General features: G+C 60.1%; 1 protein-coding gene across 1 annotated transcript; it reads right to left on the reverse strand.

Moving 5' to 3' along the window:
• Positions 1–367: 367 nt before the first annotated feature.
• On the reverse strand, positions 368–19,305 carry PLEKHN1 (pleckstrin homology domain containing N1). The gene is made up of 15 exons (XM_035557611.2): positions 19,226–19,305; positions 17,852–17,951; positions 13,363–13,509; positions 13,122–13,202; positions 12,195–12,282; positions 9,292–9,416; positions 8,379–8,528; positions 7,176–7,256; positions 4,283–4,352; positions 3,818–3,972; positions 2,887–3,081; positions 2,275–2,511; positions 1,108–1,218; positions 945–993; positions 368–756 (listed from the first exon to the last, which is right to left on the reverse strand). Exons 1-15 carry the CDS (start codon positions 19,303–19,305, stop codon positions 566–568), a joined length of 1,860 nt encoding a protein of 619 aa, XP_035413504.1. The 3' UTR covers positions 368–565.
• Between the last annotated feature and the right edge of the window lie 478 nt (positions 19,306–19,783).

Below are 19,783 nucleotides of genomic sequence, written 5' to 3' on the forward strand. Positions count from 1 at the left end.
CCTCCCTGCCCAAGTATCCCCAGGCAGCTTCTGGTGTGGGCCCAGCAATGGGCGGAGAGGTGGGAGGAGAGGACGCGGTCCCGTAGGGGGAACCTAGGGCATCCTTTCTGGGAAGTCCTGGGTAAACACGAGCCTTATTTTGTGGCTTATTTTGTGGCAGCACCTTGCTTTATTCCACCTCCGAGGTGTCAGGCTCTCAGTATTGCAGGTCGTGCTATGGTTTGGAGCCAGCACCGTCAGGAAAGGATTTTTTTTTTTGCATAAAATGGAAAGAACTTCCCCAAAGACCCTGGCTTTCTTTCTCCATCTCTGCCAGACAGCTCCAATCTTGCAGGAGGGCAATCCTACGAGAACAGCTATTGCTACCGATCTCACGCGCTGTGCCGGGCACGTCCCCTACATCTTCCCAGACCTCAGAGTTCAAGGGGGAAGGTTTGGCTTAACAGCAATTCTTAGGATTCATCACAGATCCCCTCCCTTTGCTCCCTGCACCCCGCCGGGATGGGAAGCCCAGGGGGGGAAAAGAGCCCGGGGGCTGTTGTGTGCCTGGCCGTGGGACCCCTCCTCAGGCCTGGTAGAACTGCGGGCTGGGCGTTGGGGAGCCCCGCGGGGTGCTGGGCGCCCTCCCCTCGGCCTCCCACAGGTTGTCGTAGCTGAAGTCGCTCTGGAAGCTCTGCAGCTCGGCGTAGTCGTGGTAGGCTGCGGAGCCGCGGCGCGAGCAGCCCTCCGGCAGGTCGTAAGCGCCGCTGCTGTCACCTGCAGGAAAGCAAAGAGGAGCTCGGAGAGCTGCTGAGCGCCCCGTGGCTGCCTGCTCCATCACCGGCAGGGTTAGAAAAGAGGGAGGCCGTGCACGAGTCCCCCCGTGTGCCCTCCCAGCCCTGCTCCGAGTGACGCTGGGGGAGCAGAGGGGGCTGCGGCACCCCAGCAGCTCCCGAGGGTCTCACCTGGTGGCTGCAGCAAGGGGCCCAGATGTTCCTCTGGCAGGGATGAGCCCTGGAAAGGAAAAAATGTGCTGATGGGGACAGCGTAGCCTTGCAGTCCCGGAGCGCTTCACACCACCCCTGCACCCCAGCACCAGGCTGAGCCAGGGCTGCTCTCACAACTCACACTGGAAAGGTAAGAAGCATCAGCAGGAGGCTGGGGAGGTCTCTGCGCCCCGGGCATCTCCCTCCAGTGTCTGCTGGGCAGGGGCTGGGAGGTCTTCGGGCACTGCAGGACCTTAAAGAGAACAAATTGCAGAGCTGATGCCTGCCGTGGAGACTGGCTGCTCCCCCACACTGTGAACCAGCCCTGCTGTGAGCAGATTGTTGCTGCAGACTTAGGCAAAACAAGGTTTTTCTCTCCGCCTTGCAAGTTCTGCTACATTCCGGTGCCAAAAGCCCTCGCTGTGAAAGAAAGAACGGGTGCAGGTCGCGCACAGCACCCCGCTAGGGGTGATGGAGGGTGGCCAGCTGTGAAGGGCGGAGGGCGAAACCCACGGGCAGCTCAGGGTCAGGGTCAGGAGGGGCCCTCCAGCGGGAGAGGGGGCTCAGCGATATGGGGGGCACCAGCCAAGGCTGCTAAGGGATGCACAGAACTAGAAATATCGCCTCCAACAGGCCCCCGGTTATTCGGGGGGTGTGGATCAGGCGCTCTCTGCCTCTGACTCATCTCCAGTTTCTGGAGGCTGGGCGACATCTCAGTCTGGGCCTTTGTTTCGTGGTTTCTGGCTTTTCCCGGGGCTGTTGTGATACTGGCATCGAGCGATAAGGCAAGGGGAAACCTGTTCCCTCTGCCTCTGTCCCGGCTGGAGGAGAACTGAACTGTGCCATGCCCTGCCCCAGCCCGCCGCGCCGGTCCTGCAGTGCCACATCTGCTCGGGCTCAGGCAGGCAGCAGGAAAAGAAATGGCCGGGGGCACAATTTCGGGAGCCCAAAAGCTGTGAGCCGAGGCAGGGAGGCGACCAGCAGCAGCACGGGGTGCCTCTCGCAGGCAGCCGGATCTGGCCACGCTGCGTGTGCCGGGGGAGCCGGGTGTGCAGGGGGGGGGCAGCACCCACCAGGCTCCATCCAGGTGGGGAAACTGAGGCAGGAACAGGGCACGAGCAGGGGGTGATGACCCCAAATGTTTCTCAGACAAAGGGGACGGGGGCCGGCCCCTGTGGAAATGATTTCCCCGCTGCCTTACAGCACCGGTGAGGAAAGCACAAGGCACCGGAGAGAAACGGGCACCAGTTCCCTGCAGTTGCACCCACCCCAGGCAAGAGGGCAGCCCCCATACCCCACAGCCCCTTACATTGCTCAGCTCCGGGTGCGACGGGGGGGCCGTGGGGCGATGCCATGAGTTAATTGCTGAGTAGGGCTCGCTGTACGCCGCGGGCACGAGCTCGCCGCCGGGGTGCTCGGGGATGAGGCCGCGCGCCGTCCTCTCCGCGTCCTGGCCGCTTCTGCCTTTGGATTTCCTGGCGCTGCCACCCCTCCGCAGCTCCTGCGTGGGCAGCCCCGTGCTCGGCCAGTTGGCGTGGGGCAGGCACTGCGAGGAGAAGGTGAAACGGGCTCTTTCCAACAGCCTGGGCATGCATGCACGCAGCCGATGCACCATCACTGCCCTGCTCAGGGTGCCACGGGCATCACGCCGTGCTTGGACACCCCCATGGTCGTGCGGCCGCCTCCAGCCTTTTGCAACCCGTACCTACAACCCTTATGCAAAAAAAAATTAAGAACTGGGGGTGTTTATCAGCCTTTCCCTTACCAGCAGTGACAGAGCTGAGCCAGGACAAACACAGGCTCCGAGCACGGATTTGCAACGCCGCGCCGTGAATATAGACCGCGCGAGCTCAGCCCACCCGGGCACCTGGATGGATCGCTCTGACCCCACAAATGTCCCGGGTTTTGGGGGTTCACTTACGTGGAGAGGCTGGGAGTAGCCGGAGCTGAACGAGTCCTCCAGCACCCTGCCCTCCGACAGCAGCACGAAGGACTGTGCGTCGTGGAAGGAGCCGCTGTTCTGGGAGAGGTGCGTCAAGGTGGCCCCTTTCCCTCCGGATGCCCAGGAGTTTGTGCGGCCATCGGAGGCCAGCGAGCCTCTCCCGCTGCCACCAAGCTGTTGGGGGAGAGAAGAGGTGTGTGTCAAAGCACCCCGAGCATCCCCACACCCTGCCCTCTGTGCTGCTCCCTGGGGCTGAGCCTGGGCAGGATGGAGCCGTGGCTCCGTGGTCCAGCCCACCCAGGGGTGCTTGCAGCAGGGAGGTGGGTGCCCGGGCACCCCGACCCCATCCCCCTGCAATGCCACCGGGGGGGGATTTTCCTTGTAGGACCCTGGTGGTGTCCTGCTGGGAGCTCCTCACTGCGTGGCACTGCTGTGAGCTGCAGCCAGGGATCTGCTTTTGTGGGAATTCGGTGTAATATCAGCCTATATGGTACAATGTAGGGCTTCAAAGGTAATTTGCAGGGATCAACAACTTCATGACAGTCTTAGAAGCATAGAATCATGGAGCCATTGAGGCTGGAGAAGACCTTCAAGACCACCAAGTCCAGCCATCAGCCTGACCGACGGTGTCCCATCACCGAGCCACGTCCCTTAGTGCCGCGTCCCCACCTCTCTGAAATGCCTCCAGGGCTGGGAGCTCCAACACCAGCCTGTCCCAGTGCCCAACTGCCCTCTCCAGAAAGAAATCCTTCACAAAACCTCCCCTGGCACACCTCGAGCCTTCAAGTGGGGCACTTGAAGCAAAGCCTGCTGTGTCACAAGAGTATTCTGTTCACACATGGCCAAAGGCAGGACAGGCAGAGCCCCCAGACATCCATCGGGAGCCATGCGAACCCGCAGCGCCTGTTACCTGGCCGAGGTGTGGCTGCTTTGATCCCGAAAAGCTCTCTGATCCGGACAGGGAGGAGTCGGCGTTTCGAAACTGGGCTGTTTTCAGGCAGTCGAGCCACTCCCGGTAATCGTCATAGCTGTGGCAGATCACCCGGATCGAATTGATCAGCCGGCCTGTAAAACAGCACCGTGCCCCGCTGGCACTGGAGGCGAGCGCAGCCCGCGGCGATTCCTCCAAAAACCCGTGGGCACCCCCCTGCCCCATCCCTCCCCATGCCCTGCGGGCATCCAGAGCAGCACGGGACCTGCAGGAGGATGCTCTGCCTTCGTGGGACAGGGACAAAGGCAGCCCAGATCCAAAGGATGGCACCCACGTGGCTCGGTTCACCAGGTCTGGGTGCCAGGATGCTCGCAGCAGCCCGGCGAAACCAGCCCGAGCTCCGCAGCCGCTGCCGGCACAGCCCTCGGCACGGCGGACACGCACCTTCTATCAAAAAGGAGGTTTTCTCGTTCTCTTCAAAAAACACCTGGATGGCGTTGAGCGGCAGCTCGCCCTGGCGGAGAGAGAAGCAGGCTGAGCACACGCGGGCTGCGCCGGGGGCTGTGCGCCCGCCCGAGCAGGCACCGCTGGCTCCGCTCCCTTGCACCAGATTTTTGCCCCCCAGGGAAGCCAAGAGGCTTCAGGAGCTGATAGCGAGGTTCTGCCAGCACAGCTGGGAGCAGGAGAAGAGCCGTGAAGCAGTGCTGGCAGCGAGGACTGGGCTGAGCTGGAGGGAGCTGGGGGATCTTCACGGGGTATGGGGAGAAGCCTGGGAAGGCAGCGTGGCTGCACGAGCTGTGGGTGTCCTTACAAAGCCCTCCCTGAGAAGTGAGCTCAGAAAAATGCCTTTTCCTGCTTTCATTTCCCACGCTTTAACAGCTAGACTTCTCCAGAAAATTGTGCAAACGTGGTCCTGAAGAAGGTTGGACGTGCCGGGCTGGGATTTCCAGCCTCGCAGCCAGGAATCCCCAGCACCCGTACCCTGCGAAGCCTCACAAAGGCAGGGCTGAGCCCTGTAAATGCCAGCGGGGGAAACGTGAGCTCCGGGGCTATGGGGCTCAGATGTGGATGCCACGCCGGTGGCCTGTGAGGGTTTCACTGCACCAAGTGCCACCGGTGACAGTTTGGTTCCCTGTGCAGCCTGGCAGAAGGGCCCAGGGTTTGGCAACGCTGAATTAGCATCGGGATCTCTTTTTTTGGGGCTCCCCAGATGAGCAAGAAGCACCCTGGGCGAGCAGCTGAAGCAGATTTTGCACTGGACACCACTCGCCGATGAGCTCCCTGCTTTATTTTTAATTTCTCTCCCTTTCTGTGAGCTGAGTGGGACATCGTCCCTTGGTCCCTGCAGCCCCTGCTCCCCTACCCTGGTCACCGTACCCCTGCTGCCGGCAGTGGCCCCGGGACAATTTTGGCCGGGATGGCACACGTGGGACCTGCACAGTGCCCAAAACCTGAGTGCCCACCTCACCATGCCCCCCACCAAGCACCGAAAGCACGAGCAAAGCCCTGTCACCGATCCTAAGGTGCAGTCGCTTGGGATCCATTTCCCTGAGCTCTCCAGCTGCAAAAATCAGGTTTCAGGCAAAAAAAACCCACAACTCATCACGCCCTCACTGTCCCCGCCGCACAGGCTGCAGGTGTCAGGGACCTGTGCGGGCGGCTGCCTCGCCGCAGTCCCCCAGGGGCACACACAGCTCCCTTTAAAAAAAAAAACAACATTTTTTTCTAAAAAAACAGTGCTTCTCCTGCACAGCCAAGCAATTTGCTGGCCGAGCAGCGCCAGGAGGATGAAGGTGGGAGGGAAAGCTCCGCGCCGTGACTCAGTTTCCCCTGCTGCTGTCAGAGGTGGACTTTGATGCTTCGGCTCACACAGGTGCCGTGCATGGGTGGGGGCAGGGCAGGAGCAGAGCATCCCTTGCAAACAGCATGCACGCTGCCCGTGCAGCCCCTCCAGCCTTTTGGGGGCACGGCCCCCCTCCTAGAAGCCCCCCTGCGCCCCTCGACACCTTGCCCGGGGCATTTTCCCACCAGCAGTTCACCAGAACCGGCTGCTTCGGGTCAGCCCCGTGCGCACCAGCTCCTGCCCAAAACCGGAGAACAAAAGGGCCAGGCTCTTCCCTCGCACAACAGAGGCAGGGCTCGGCGTCTGCTGGCGGGGAAGGAAGGGAAGCCGGCTCGCAGAAGCCCTGGGAGAAGGCTGCTGTGCCCCGGCACGCCCGTGGAAAAGCCGGTCGGTGCTGCAGGGAGCCGGCCGTGAGTCAGCCGCGCAGCCCTGCCCTCGGCACCGCTAGCGAGGCGCCCGCGGACCCACGCTCCGGCACCGTGGGAAGGCAGCGTTGCGTGGCCGGGGAAGACAAATCCGGTTTAAGGTTTCAAAAGGGATGAGTTAATCCGGGAACCCAGCCCAGGGCCCCCTTGCGCGATGCCCCGTTCCCAGGAGCTGCAAACTACGCGTTCCCGAAAGCAGGCGCAGTCGGAGGCGTGTCGCAGGAGCCACCAGCTGCTGGAAAACACCCAGGTGGCTGAGAGAGGAGAGCTTTTAATGGTGTGCATCCCTCCTCGTGCCCCTTCCCACTGCGGGCACAGCCTCCTGCAGCCAGTGAGATGCTCCGTGCAGGTCTTCCCGCTTGAATTACAAGCAGCCTGCAGCACTCAGGGCGGTGACATGGGCATGGGGAAATAGCACAAAGGACCCCGGCGGGTTCATGCTGAAATTCACAAGCCCTCCACCTCCACAGGGCTTCCCCATCCCTGGTCCCTGGCTCCTGTCGCAGCAGCTGACAAGGACACCGCTCAGCTCAGCACCACCACGTCCCGGTGCCGCTGCACCTGCCGGCTGGGCAGTGCGCAGCTTGTCTCGGCACACTCGTTGTAGCACGAGAAAACAGGGTCGGGGAGCACCGGGCTGGTTAACAGCCATCACAGCCGTGTCTAGGACGGATGCTGGCAAGGGGGCTCAAGGGCTCACACTGCAGGCCATGCAGATGCAGCTCCCGTGCTCCTTGCTCGCAAGCAGTGCCGCAGAAAGGGGCTCGGGAAGCCGCCGGCACGGCCGCCCGGGAGCACGCCAACCTCCTCCTCCCAGAGCCTTGGCAGCCACCTCCTTCCCCCCGGGGCTTTAGTAGGAGGGCAAGGTGTTTCTCATGGGAAGATGGCTCGCAACATCCCTCTGCCTGCTCGCCTGCCAGCTGGCAAGGGAGCAGCGTGGAGGGAGAGCCCTTGCCAAGATGGGGAGCGCAGGGAAAGCTGGGTGGAGGGGAACAAAGAGCTGGGGCCGCGCTGAAATCGCCGCGGTGGGTTGGGGAGGGAGGGAGAAGAGGCTTGCGAATGAACTTACCTTGAAGTAGAAAGTGTTGTGCTCTTCAGACACTATCACCAGGGTGGAAGGGTAAAGCACCAGCAGCCGGTCGTGCTGCTCCTTGGAAAAGCAAAGAGGAGGAAGGCTCAGCCCCGGGGACAGAGCCCAGCTGCTGCCAGAGCACAGCCTCCCGGCGAGGCTCCTGCAGCTCCAGCTGCCAGCCCCGACCTCCGAAAGCTCATTGCGCACACGTGCCACCCCCTGGCACCGCAGCTGGGCTGGAGGAACGGTGACAAACCTTGTCCCATTTACAGGGACGTGGGTTAAAGGAGCCCTCGGGGACCCCCTGGCTGGTTGGCAGCGGTTGGGCAGGGCTCTGCACCATCAGCCTTGCTGATGATCTGGATAGGCTGGAGCGATGGGCTGAGGCCAACTGTATGAAGTTCAACAAGGCCAAGTGCCGGGTCCTGCACCTGGGGCGCAACAACCCCAAGCAGAGCTATAGGCTGGGAGATGAGTGGTTGGAAAGCTGCCTGGCCGAGAAGGACCTGGGAGTATTGGTTGATAGTCGGCTGAATATGAGCCAGCAGTGTGCTCAGGTGGCCAAGAAGGCCAACAGCATCCTGGCCTGTATAAGAAGCAGTGTGGCCAGCAGGTCTAGGGAAGTGATTGTCCCCCTGTACTCGGCTCTGGTGAGGCCGCACCTCGAGTACTGTGTTCAGTTTTGGGCCCCTCGCTACAGGAAGGACATGGACGTGCTCGAGCGAGTCCAGAGAAGGGCGACCAAGCTGGTGAGGGGTCTGGAGAACAAGTCTTACGAGGAGCGGCTGAGGGAGCTGGGCTTGTTCAGCCTGGAGAAGAGGAGGCTCAGGGGCGACCTTATCGCTCTCTACAGTTACCTTAAAGGAGGCTGTAGAGAGGTGGGGGTTGGTCTGTTCTCCCACGTGCCTGGTGACAGGACGAGGGGGAATGGGCGAAAGTTGCGCCAGGGGAGTTTTAGGTTGGATGTTAGGAAGAACTTCTTTACCGAAAGGGTTATTAAGCATTGGAACGGGCTGCCCAGGGAGGTGGTGGAGTCACCATCCCTGGAGGTCTTTAAAAGACGTTTAGATGTAGAGCTTAGCGATATGGTTTAGTGGAGTACTTAGTGTTAGGTTGGAGGTTGGACTCGATGATCTTGAGGTCTCTTCCAACCTAGAAATCTGTGTCTGTGTGTCTGTGTGACCCGAGGCTGTCCCCTACCTGGAAAGGCAAGTGCTGAAGCTTCACTTTGGAAGCACAGAGGACGTTGCCGAGGGATTCCCGCTGGGTCCCTCTCCACTCCTGGACGGGCATGTTCTGCACGGACCACCGCAGCTCCTCCTTCCCCATGGAGCTCTGCTGCCAGTCATCCTGGGGACAGGAGCAGGGCTGAGGAGCAGGGAAGCTGTGTCCTCCCCTAAGCGTTAAGCCAGCACAGGGCCCACGGCAGGACGCTTCTCAAGCGGGGCAGAGGCAGGAAAGAGCAAATAAACCTGTGCAGGAGCCAGCTTTCCAGCCTAGCATCATCTGCACGTTTTGGGAATTCAGAGGGGAATATCCACGTTTCATACGTGGGCAGACAGAGGCAGGAGGGGAGGAGAACACCCCCTAAAGCTTGGAAGAGAAGGCAGATCTCTTGAATCTGGTCCTGTTTGCTAGACCCCGCTCCCAGCCTCCTCCTCCAAAATGTTTTGCAAGCTCGGGACATTTGCACCAGCAGCCAGCTGGGTGAGAATTTCTCCGAAGCAGCCCCAAACCTCGTGGTGCGGCACCCCTGGGTGGCAGGGCTCCCTTTTGGCACCCACACCCTGCCAGACCCCTGCACGCCAACCAGAGGGGCAGCTCCTGGCTGCTGCAGGGAAGCAGCCAGCCTGGAGAAGAGGGGATCGGGCCAGGATTAAACCCCACGTCTCCGCCCAGCATTTGGAAATAGCAGCGAGCACAGCAGGGAGCACTTGGAAGTGGACCCAGAGCTCCGCTGCCTTTCCACCCCCTGCCCTCTGCTCACGCTCTGCAGGCTGGAGGAGCCCCGAGCCCCAAAGGAGGATGGCAAAAGGTGCTGGAAAATGCTGAGAGCAGCTGGCTGGAGGGGTTGCCCCCCTCTAACACAGCTTCACCGGCCCAAGACGCTCACCTGAGAGAGGAAGGGCAAGCCCAGGCTCCCTCCGTTCAGGTGGATCTGTTTCTCCAGGTGGTAAAGCCACTGCTTCAGCTCTGACTCAGTCGGGCAGAACACGATAAGGGGATTCAGCAAAGGACCTGGGAGAAACGAGATGAGACGAGCAGATAAGGGCACGAGCATCACAGGGCAATCAGCTGGCCGGGGCTGTCGTGGCTCAGCACATCGCACCCTGGGCTGCCTGGGACATTGCTCTCTGGCCACCGAGCTCCAGCCCACGCCGCCGCCACCTCCGTCACGTTTCCTGGCATGGGACGGGCTGCTGGGAAGCTCTCGGGAGGCAACCTCACTGGCACCTTCAGCTCCTGCAGTCACCTCTAGCTCTGACCGCCCTTTTTCAGTCCAAAACCAAGTCAGGAGCAAAAGTCCAAGAGTCCAAAAGTCACGCCTGAGAACGGCAGGCAGCTTTTGACCCCGCAAGCCCCCGTCGGCTTGCAGAAAGCATCCATGACGCCACGCCAAACCATCGTGGTGCTCTTGGTTTCACTTTGGCTGCAAACACATGGAGCAACAGCAACTTCCCAATACTGCTTATTTATTGCCTCGCCAGATAGGGCCTGTGCCGGACGAGCTGAAGCTGCTCTCAGACGTGGCCCGGGAGGGAGGAACAGCCCTACATCTTGTTGGGTTTAACGTCTCCGGCTTTCGTTCCCTTCGTAGCACAAGCCCCAGTCTCACACAGCCCCTGCTACTCACTGCAGAGACAACCTAATGACGTTAATGATATTTCTGGCACGCTGCAGAATGGACGTTGTGATTAATAATTTACCCGTGATCTCACATTAAAGCCATATTTGGTGCATGCTTCATAAGACCTGGATTCATGGGACTTGGAGGTACTCAGATAACGAGCGCACGGCATAAACACGGTACTTTGCCCTCCTGTGGAGCGCCTGTCATCTCGTAATTCCCGCATTATCTGTGACTATCACTTAATTAAGACTTTGAGACACCTCCGTCTGTCCAGAAATGCACTAACACAAACACAGAGGTGGGGAAACCGAGGCAGCTGAATGGCAGCCCGTGAGTCACGGCGCTCAGACCCGTCGCAGCACTTCGGTGGCACGCAGCCCTGGGTTCCCGTGTGCCCATCGACCCGCGTGGCTCTGAGCTCTCTCCTCTTCCCCTGCCTTGATTTCCCTGCCCTTGCAGCGGAGATAAAGAGGTTCCCTGCCCTGTGCAGGGCAGCCGGGAGGGTGTATACGTGACAACGTTATCCAGATGTTCGGGAAGCTCCGAGCCCTTTCGGAGCACCCAGACCATCGCAGAGGCAGCAGGAATCTTTCCCAGCACGGCTCTGCGTGCCCTGCCACCCCTCACCGCCACATCCAACGGGGTGCTAAGGGGGGGAAAAAGGAGAAGAGGAACTCCAGCAGCACAGCCTGCGGCAGCGCCGTGACGCAGCGGGGCTGAGCAACCTGTGCCGGCCCTCGTGCGCCCTTCGTCTGCCCCGCGCTTCCCCTTTCCGTGGGAAGGCTCCCAGGGGAAGGTCGGGGCCAACGAAGGCACTTCCCTGCACGGCTGCAGCCCATTCCCACCCAGAGCTCTGCCTGGAGCCAGCAAAGAGCTGCGGCAGCATCCGCAGCTGGGGCAGGGGCACCAGGATGCTCCGGAGGCTGGGGCAGCCAAGGTGCCAGCATCAGCAGCGACGGTGCTGGCATCTTCCAAGGCACCGAGCTGCCCAGAAAGCACAGTTCCTGGGGAAAATCCGCAGGATTTCACAAGAGGATGGGCTCGTGTCTTCTGTCTCCAAGTCATGAGACAAAAGACTCCCACCCTGAGGCCACACACCAGGCTCTGCTCCTGCTGCGCCTTGGTTTCTCCCTCTCCAGCGGAGAAATAAAACTGCTGTGCTGATCTCACGGGATTCCTAAACACCGCTGCCTCCCCGGCCTCTCCTTGTCACTATTTCCTAACCACCTCCCTCTGCCAGAAGAGCCTCGGTTTGTTCTTCCCCTGAGCAGGACCCAAACCCAGCACAGCTCGGGGCGATTTTCCACCCAGCCGCGCTCGCCCGCGTTTCAGCGCGATCAGAGCGCGTCTGCCCAGCCCTGCGCGGAGATTTCCTTCGTCTTTTTGGCTGCCAAAAAGGGTTTGAGAGCCCTGCCCCACGCAGCTCAATGGTGCAACAACCTGGCAGTCCTTAAAATTAGTGGGTCATTTTTCCCAGCTCCTTTTTATATGTTATTTTTTTTTGTTTGAGTGGCCATCGTACGGCTTTCTAGCAGTGGGCACAGGACCCGAATGAGCTTCCTTGGCTCTGTCTTTACAGGGTTAACCACTTATTTCTGTGCACTTCAAGCTGTAACTGCCCCTCCTGGGGGCTTGGGGCTGCTGCAGCTCTGTAATGACTTTGCCCAAAGAAGCCTCCGGCCATGCTGCAGCGGGTTATGATCCCGGGAAACGTTTTATAAAGGAAGATCTCACCGAGAAAAGTCTAAAAGGCTCATGGAGGCAGGAGTGCTGCTGGGGGAGAGTCAAAGAAGTGATGCTGTGCTATGACGGCACCCAGCTGGTGTTACTGGTGGGGCCGTTCACCTCTCAGCACTGCTGCAATTTGCGTTCAAATCTACATCGGCATGCACAGCTCCTGCAGGAACCACCACCAGGTGCCCCATCGGCCCATCCTCTGCGCTCCCCCCCAAGCCCCTTCCCTGCCTGCAGCCCTGGGCATCCGTGGCCAGGAATTTCGGAGCCTCGGAGCGAAGGATGCAAACGGTGGGAGGATGAGCATCACCTCCCTGTCTCCTCTCTCAGTGTGTTTTCCTCTGGGACTAGGTCAGAGGGGGACAAAGAGCAGGCAGCTGTGACTAACGCACCCTTTGCTCCCCTCCCGAAGCGAGCGCAGAGGCACCGACCTATGATGCGGAAGGCGTGATCCTCCTGCCCCGGGCTCTTCCCAGTCTCGATTTCACACACGTTCAGCTCTTTCAAAGGCAGCAGTCCCTGCGCGAGAAGGATGCACCATTACCTCGGGGGACAGGCGACGAGCACCCCTTTATCGTGGGGGACTGGGAGCCCAGCCCCGGCCCCAGCAGGTTGGACTGCAGAAATCTGGAAATATTCGGGATGTCCACTGCCCTGCTGGCCAGAACGCTTTCTGTACGCTTCAAATCTTTTGGTTTTAAGAGAAAGCTCAACAAAACAATGCTGATTTAGCAAAGAAAACCAGATGGAAATGCCCATAAAGCAAAACTGGGCTGCCGGGTTCCTGCAACGAGGCACGGGGACAGATGACAAGTTTGTGCTCCCTGTCGTGGGCTCTCTGAACAAGGGCTGTAAAGGATGCAAATTGCCGTAATGTCTAGGGGCCACTGCTGGCACATTAATTTCTTTTTAATTCCTTTAGAATTAATAATCCGAGGGGCTGTTTATAAGGCAGACAGGGGATTTTGTGATATTGTTTATATTCTGACGTGTCTTTTCGGCTGAAGGCTGGCTTGCCGGCTGACTTAAGAGACTGCATTGTCACATTGCATTAACCTCAAGTGACCTAGAAGACAATAAATCATTTCTAAAAGGGACAAATTTTCCGAACATCCCCAAAATAGCAATGCTCAGCTGCAGATACTCACTCCCGTGGAGGAAGAGTGCATTCAGGCTTTGCTCGGCTGTGATTTTTTGGCAAAACAGCCTTTGCCTGTAATTAACCAGCATCACCAGGTTAAAAGATTGCTCAGCGGCGGCCAGCACAGCCCCAGGAGCAGGGTTTGCCTGTCCTGTCCTGTCCCGTTCTGTCCTCCCAGTGCCCCCAGTTTGTCCGTGCTGCCCAGGAGATGCCCTACCTGGTAGGCGAGCCCGTTGAAGCCCATGGACTGGAAGTACAGGTAAGACTGGAACAGCTCCAGGTAGCAGTCATTCACCTCCTGCAGAAAATAAAAAAAAATAAAATACATTTTTGGGGGGCTCTGACGGACACCAGCCATAGCTGGAGGAGGTCCCCATGGGTCCCGTTGCCCAAAAGTGCTCATCACTTCCCAGCCCTGCAGGGCCACTCCGAGCCCGCAGGCACGTGCCGTGACTTACCTGGCAGTGCTGAAGCTTTAGCTTGACCTTGGAGTAATAGATGATTTTCCCCAGGTTCCTGACAACTGTTTTCCTCCTTCCCTTCTTGAATAGGCTGGGGAACCTCTGGTCCAGGTTTTCTTTCTGGTTTTCTTGGTTCTGAATGTGCTGCAGAAAGGATTCAGGAGAAACAAATCAGTGGTGGGAGGGCTGGATGGCGGAGATGTTCCCAGCGTGACCCGTCCTCCAAAAGGTGCCCTGGGAGGGTGCCCAGCCCCTGCTGTTTGTTGCTGGGTCTCCATGCCAGCGTGCTGTCTTCGGGTGCTGCTGGCAGGCCTGGGGAGATACGGAGCTAAAAGGAGGCTTTATGGGGTGGGAAAGAGGGGGCGCAGAAGCACATCCTACATTTAGGGTCGCCCAGCTCCACAGCTGACCCCCGGCCGTCCTAATTAAATTCACTGGAGCAAGGATCAACCCAGGCTCAGCACAGTCTGCCTTCCAGGCAGGGAGTCTCTTATTTCCTGAGCCCTGGTTATATGGAAATCCCTCCCTTGTGCAATGACACCAACCCACACCCCAATTGCACTGCGCTGCCGAAAGCCCGTGGGGTATTGCACCAAGCCTGGGGGTGAAAAGTTCTCCCTGCAGTTTCTCTGGGAAGAATGTTCTTTTCGGTTTTGATTTTTCCTGGAGGCTGGTTGACTGTTTGGGGTGAAGGAGGGGCTGTATCCCGGCAAGACCACAGAATCCCCCCAGGCCCACACCCTGCGTGCACATCCGAGACCTAAATATCAGTCTCAGGCATGCCACGGACTCCGGGGCATTAATTCCAGAGAAAAAGAGAAAGGCAGGTGGGAGATGCAAGCTTTCCCTGGCTGCGAAGCCACCCTGGGGGGACCCCGCTCTGCCCGTTGCAGGCTGGGTTTTGTCCCGTGCCAGAGGGCTTGGCGGTGGCATGTGGCTCCCCGCTTGTCGCAGCAGCATTTCCAGGAACTAGCAGGGAGCCAGGGCGCACGGGGATGGGGTGACAGCTCTCGCCCTGCGCAGCCCTCGCTCCCCCGCCGCCGCCGGCCAGCGAGACAGCTGCCTGAGCCCCGTGATGGATGGCGAGCCAGCAGCGCGCACCAGATCCGTGCTGGGGCCCCCGTGACTCAGCCCTGCGGAATGGCATTAACCCCTCTCCTCACCCATCACCCTGCCCACCTCCGGCGCTCATCCCCTCCCAGGAGCCCTTCCACCCGCGAGGACTGGAGCTCCCGCCGCACCCTCGTGGATTTAGGCGGCTTTTTGGGATGCGGGCTGCGCCTTTCTCTGCTCCACGTCTCCCTCCAGCCGGTTCCACGCGGTACCCGTGCACATGCACCCAGATCCTCCCCTGGAGGTAGGAACCTGCCGGCTGCCAATTAACGCTCTCACCGAGAGGCAATTAAGCTCAGGAAACGATTGCGTTGGTGCTACAAGCTGCTGCCAGAACACAGAGCGGCCGATCGGCTGGCGGCGGGGGCACCGATAACAGAACCTGGCAGCGGGGTGAGGCGGGGTGCAGGAATGAGAGCAGGGATGCAGAGAGGAGCAGCGAGGCTGCCCCAGCTGCCCCAGCAACGCTGCTGGCCGGATCTTGGCCTGAAATTGCCCTCTAATAAGTGAGGCCCTGGGATGCAAAAGCAGCTTGGACGCTGGGAAGCCAGCAGTGATTTTGGCAAAGAGCCCCGCAGGGGGTGAGGCGCCCCCGACGCCCCGTCCCTTCCTTCAAGCTCAGGGCAGGGCAGCAGCATCTCCAGATCCCATCTTTAGGGGGGATGCGATGCCCCGATGGGGACAAGACCACCACACTAGGGCACAGACAGTGAAACATTAACAAGAACAGTCTGCTGAGGAGTTTGGGGCCAGCTTCAGCTCTCCAGCTCTCAGCTTCGGAGCTGCGGCGAGGCACACGGCGCAGGTTGGGCACAGCCCAGCTGCTCACCCGGCCAGGGTCAAAGGGGGGGGAGCAGGATTTTTCTCTCTTGAGAAAGATGTAATTGAGAAGCCTTTCAAGCGCCAGCCGTCTTATCATTCCTCATCAGGCATTGCAGGAAGAAGTGGGACTGCTCTGGTCAATTTTTTACCAGGCAGGGCTCTCCTGGACTTTTCTAAGCCGTTTGTTTTTCACTGTTAAACCCAAACCGAACACAGCCTTTGAGTAGGCACCGGGGGAGCTGCCCCCAGCTTTCCACAGGTCCCTGCCCGCATCTCAGGAGGGCGGTGCTGGGAGCTGGACACCTCCAAACCCAGCAGCTGGACCAGGTCCTCAGCCAAGATCCCTGGAGAACAGGTCCCCACCAGGCGCAGCGGTGACCCGCAGCGCTTTGGGTGCGTTGGCCATGCGAACAAGACATCCCAAGCATGGGCTCTGCTGCTCCTGCCAGGGCCCCGTGGCCTGGCCAGCACCTGGGCTGGGCTCAGCCCCTGTTCCATGCCCTTTCCCACAAGCTCCCGATGCTCTGCCTGGGTACAAAGGCAGTTTCCAGGCTGCGTGAACCCAAGCCCTGCAGAAGGCAGGCACCTCGGATGTCCCTGGGGCAGCCCACTGGGGGTCAGGTTTACAGCCCACACCCAGCCGTCCCCCAAAAAGCAGCACTGGCAACCCCACAATGACCTTGCGCAGCCAAAAATAAAGGAAAATAACAATTGGAAGCCCTCCCCTGGCCGGGTTGTGGTGGGGGCAAACCCTCTCCCTGCCCAATGAGCGCATTTTGGGGCATCTCAGCTGTCCCCTTGCGCTGCGGGCAGCACAGATCCCTGGAAATCTTATTTTTCTCGGGGTTTGGCGACGCAGCAGGTCAGCAGCAGCGTGACCACCCCGACACATCCTCGCTCCCCGCCTCCGTCCCCGCTGCCTCATCCCGCAGGTAGAGCCAGTTGCTGATTAACCCGCCCCAGCCCCTGCAGCCCCCGGTGACTCCCCGCTGAATCACCAGCCCAGGAAGGGCTCAGCCTCGCAGGGTTGCTGCTGCTGCCCCGGGGCGCCGAAAGCTGCTGCCGGATGATAAAACATCCGATAAAACAAGAGCGCTGCTCTTCTGCCCCATCCTCCCCCCCCCCCCAAGTTTTAAGTGTGGGAAAGTGGGAATAAAGGCGCTGGGTGGGAGCAGGGGGGGCTGGCTTGGCGTGCCAGGGACACTGTCCACGGTGGGGTCACGGGGACAGGTTTTCAGGGATGTTTCTTGCCCTCATCCCAAGCTGTCTGCCATGGGCACAGCGTGGATGACCCCATCACCTCTGAGATGAGGATGTCTGGGTTCCTCCAAAGCCCCGCAGCACCCGGTCACCTCCTGCTGTTTTTTTTTCCTTGAAAAACGAGGGTGGGGAAAGGACTAAGTCGTGGCTTTCTCCTGGCCGCACAAGATGCTCGCGGCTGGGCAGGGAGCGTGGATCCCAGCTGCCCCCGGCGGGGGTAACATCCACCCCACTGCTCCACCCTCCTTCCTGCCCCGAGGGGATCCCACACTTCTGCTCCCCTGTGCATCATCCTCGGCCACCTTTCTCCCGGCAGCCCGCGGGGTTCCTTTTGCAGGACCTGCTGTCACCACAGCTCTCCTGGGGGGACGTAGGCAGCATCTGGTCCCCCGAGGCGCTGCGCAGCCCTTCTGGGGGGCAGGCAGGGAGCCGTGCCCACCCCACTGCCCTCAGCCAGAAGTCACGGGCAGCCAAACAGCTTCCCCCTGCACCGACCAGGGTGCCCCCAAATAGAGGGGACAGCACCCACCCCTCCGAGCTGGAGGACTGCCTAGAGCCTGGACACCGAGCCCTCGACAAGCATCTCAGCACCAGCTGAGGAACCCAAGGGACAAGGTCCCGCCACCATCCTGCGGCCCCTGCCTCAGTTTCCCCTTCCCCAAACCCACACGGGGGGGGGGCACATGCCCAGGACTGCTCCATCCGTGGCCCTGGGCAACCCCAAAAGCCAGGCAGACGCATCGGGGCTCGTCGGTGCGCCCCAGCGTGCCCCGAGCGGGGCTGGGAAGCGGGCCATATGGCCACAGGGCTGCTACGTGCCCGGGGCAGACCTGCCCTTCCTGATTATCTTCCCAAGGCTCCCCGCGAGCGCGCTGCCTGCTCCGTCTCATTCCAGCGTGGGAATGAATCACCTTGGAGCGCTCGCTCTCATTTTCCCTTCCTCCACGGGGCGACCCAGAAACAAAGAACCACGAGCAGAGGAACGGGGCTGGGGGCGGGGGGGGGGGGGGGGGGGGGTTGGGATCCCACCGTGCTGCCTGCCTTGCCCTCAGCACCCCACAACCATCAGACAAATTTTGGGACACGGCAGGTCCCCTCAACCCCTCTTTAGGGACCTCGAGCTGTCGGTGATGCTGCCAGGAGAGGCAGGGGGCTCAGCCCCTGGGTGGTGGGTGGGAGACAAACCTGCTGCCACCCCATTCGGGGCCCTTTTTGCACACATCTGGCCTTGGGATGGGTGGGAATAAACCCTGGGAAGGCTGGGGAGGGGGCAGGATGCGTTGGTACTTGCCTTTCCTGGGATGTACTGCAGGATTTTGTCTGTGGTTGTATCTCTCTCCCCACCTCCGTCTATACCGAAAAAGCTGGGCAGTTTTTTCTTGCCATTTTGCCTACAGAGGGGAGGGAAAAAAAAAAAAAGAAAAGAAAAGAAAAACTGAAACAAAACGCATGTAAACACAGAGCTAGGCTGATGCGTAGCGAATTCTTATTTCTTTCCAGAAATAAGGAAGTCGGAACGCTAAGTAAGCAATTTGTCATGGGCTTTCTAATCATCCCAGCCCTTTAATGGGCTGATAAACAGCCTGGGACGGTTGTAATGGGTTTTGTGCTGCACCTGTCGGTGTTTGGGTTTTGTTTCGGTTTGTTGTTTTGTTTTTGTCATTTCTTCCCATAGCCAGACGATCAGCTGGGCTCAGCCGAGTAGGGAAGGATGTTCTGCTCAGAAGGCAGAGGCCCCATCCAGCCCCGACGGCTGCTGTCAGCCCCCCGGCGCGGAGATGTGTGCACTTACACACACACACAGCCAGGTTTTACTGGGAGCTCTGTGGTTTTCCTCTCCCTTTCCTTCCGCTCCCAGCAGAGCCCCCAGCTCCTCCTGATGCGCACACCAGTAAGGAGCAGGCACCGGTTTGGAAGCACTGGGACTGCTTTGCTGGGATTTCCCAGCACCTTTCCTCGCCTCTCATCTCCCCGGGGAGCCGGGACCGGTGTCAGCCCTCGGGGTCCCAATTCCCCAACCCTTCTCCCATGGACTCCCACAGCCTTGCTCCTGGTTTAGGGCAGCCCCGAGACCCGGGACCGGTGGCAGCGTCTCCTCCCGCGCTCTATTTTGGGACCGTGGTACCCGAGTGCTGTCCCAGGCACCCGACACCAAAGCCCCGAGAGGATTTCACAGGTATTTTCTTCCTCCGGGGGTACAAGCAGGGATCGGCCTGAAGGGGCAGGGTGCTGGGATTTGGGGCCACCTGAAATTAAAGGGATGTGGAGGTTGCTTTGCCACCCCACGGCACCACAGCTCTGGGCGTCACGTATAAAAGGCTGTGGGTGAAGAGGAGGAACGTCAGGCATTTCGCCCTGCGCCCCATCTGCTCCACGGGGGGGGGGAGTTTCCATTTTTCAACCCAAAATGACCTAAATCAGGTTTTTCCTCAGGGCAGCCTCGCTGGGATACCCCAGCACAGCCCCGCAATAACTTCCCAGGTGCTGGCAGCCAGTCGATCACGTTTGGCACTGCCAGCACCACTCAAAACCCCCCAGGAGCCCTCCTTCACCGAGCCTGCCAACAACTCCTGGGCTCCCCGAGCGGGGCTCAGCCCCGTCCCGCGTGGAGACAGTCAGCAGGGCAGCTTGAAAAACTGTCCCGAACAAAAACGAGCGTACTCACTCTTTCTTCAGCGAAGGTTTCCTTCTGAACGAGTGCCTGAACCTCCCAGGTGCCTGGGGGACGCAAGTTATGTTCCCCATGCCGGCGGCAGCGGGAGCAGCTGGGAGCAGCGAGCGGGCGCGCGGAGCCGGGGCGGTCGGTGTGTCACGCAGCCATTCCCCGCTTCCGTCTGCAGTGACTCTTGTGGGTGTGAGCAGCGAGCAAACAGACTTTTGGCCAAGGTTTCTCAGCTGCTCCGCTTCTCCTCCCTCCCCGCGTGGGGCCGGGACGCGCTGCGTGCCGCGGGGAGGGGCTGGGTGCCGGCTCCAGCGCCAGGGCCCCGTGCGCACCGCAGCACCCGCAGGGATGGATGCCCTGGCACGCACGGGCACTGCTCCCGGGAGGCATGGGGCGACCAAAGCTCGGCGGACAGGACGAGGCTGGAGCCCCGAAGGAGCTCCTCGGGAGCGTTTTTCCTAGAGGAAATAAATCACCGCTCGGTTCGGCTGGAAAAAAAAAAGGAAAAAAGGAGCAGGAAGAAAATATCGATGGTTATTGCTTAGGGTGTTCAGAAGGCTG

The sequence above is a fragment of the Cygnus atratus genome, chromosome 21 (assembly GCF_013377495.2).
Source record: "Cygnus atratus isolate AKBS03 ecotype Queensland, Australia chromosome 21, CAtr_DNAZoo_HiC_assembly, whole genome shotgun sequence".
Lineage (NCBI taxonomy): Eukaryota > Metazoa > Chordata > Aves > Anseriformes > Anatidae > Cygnus > Cygnus atratus.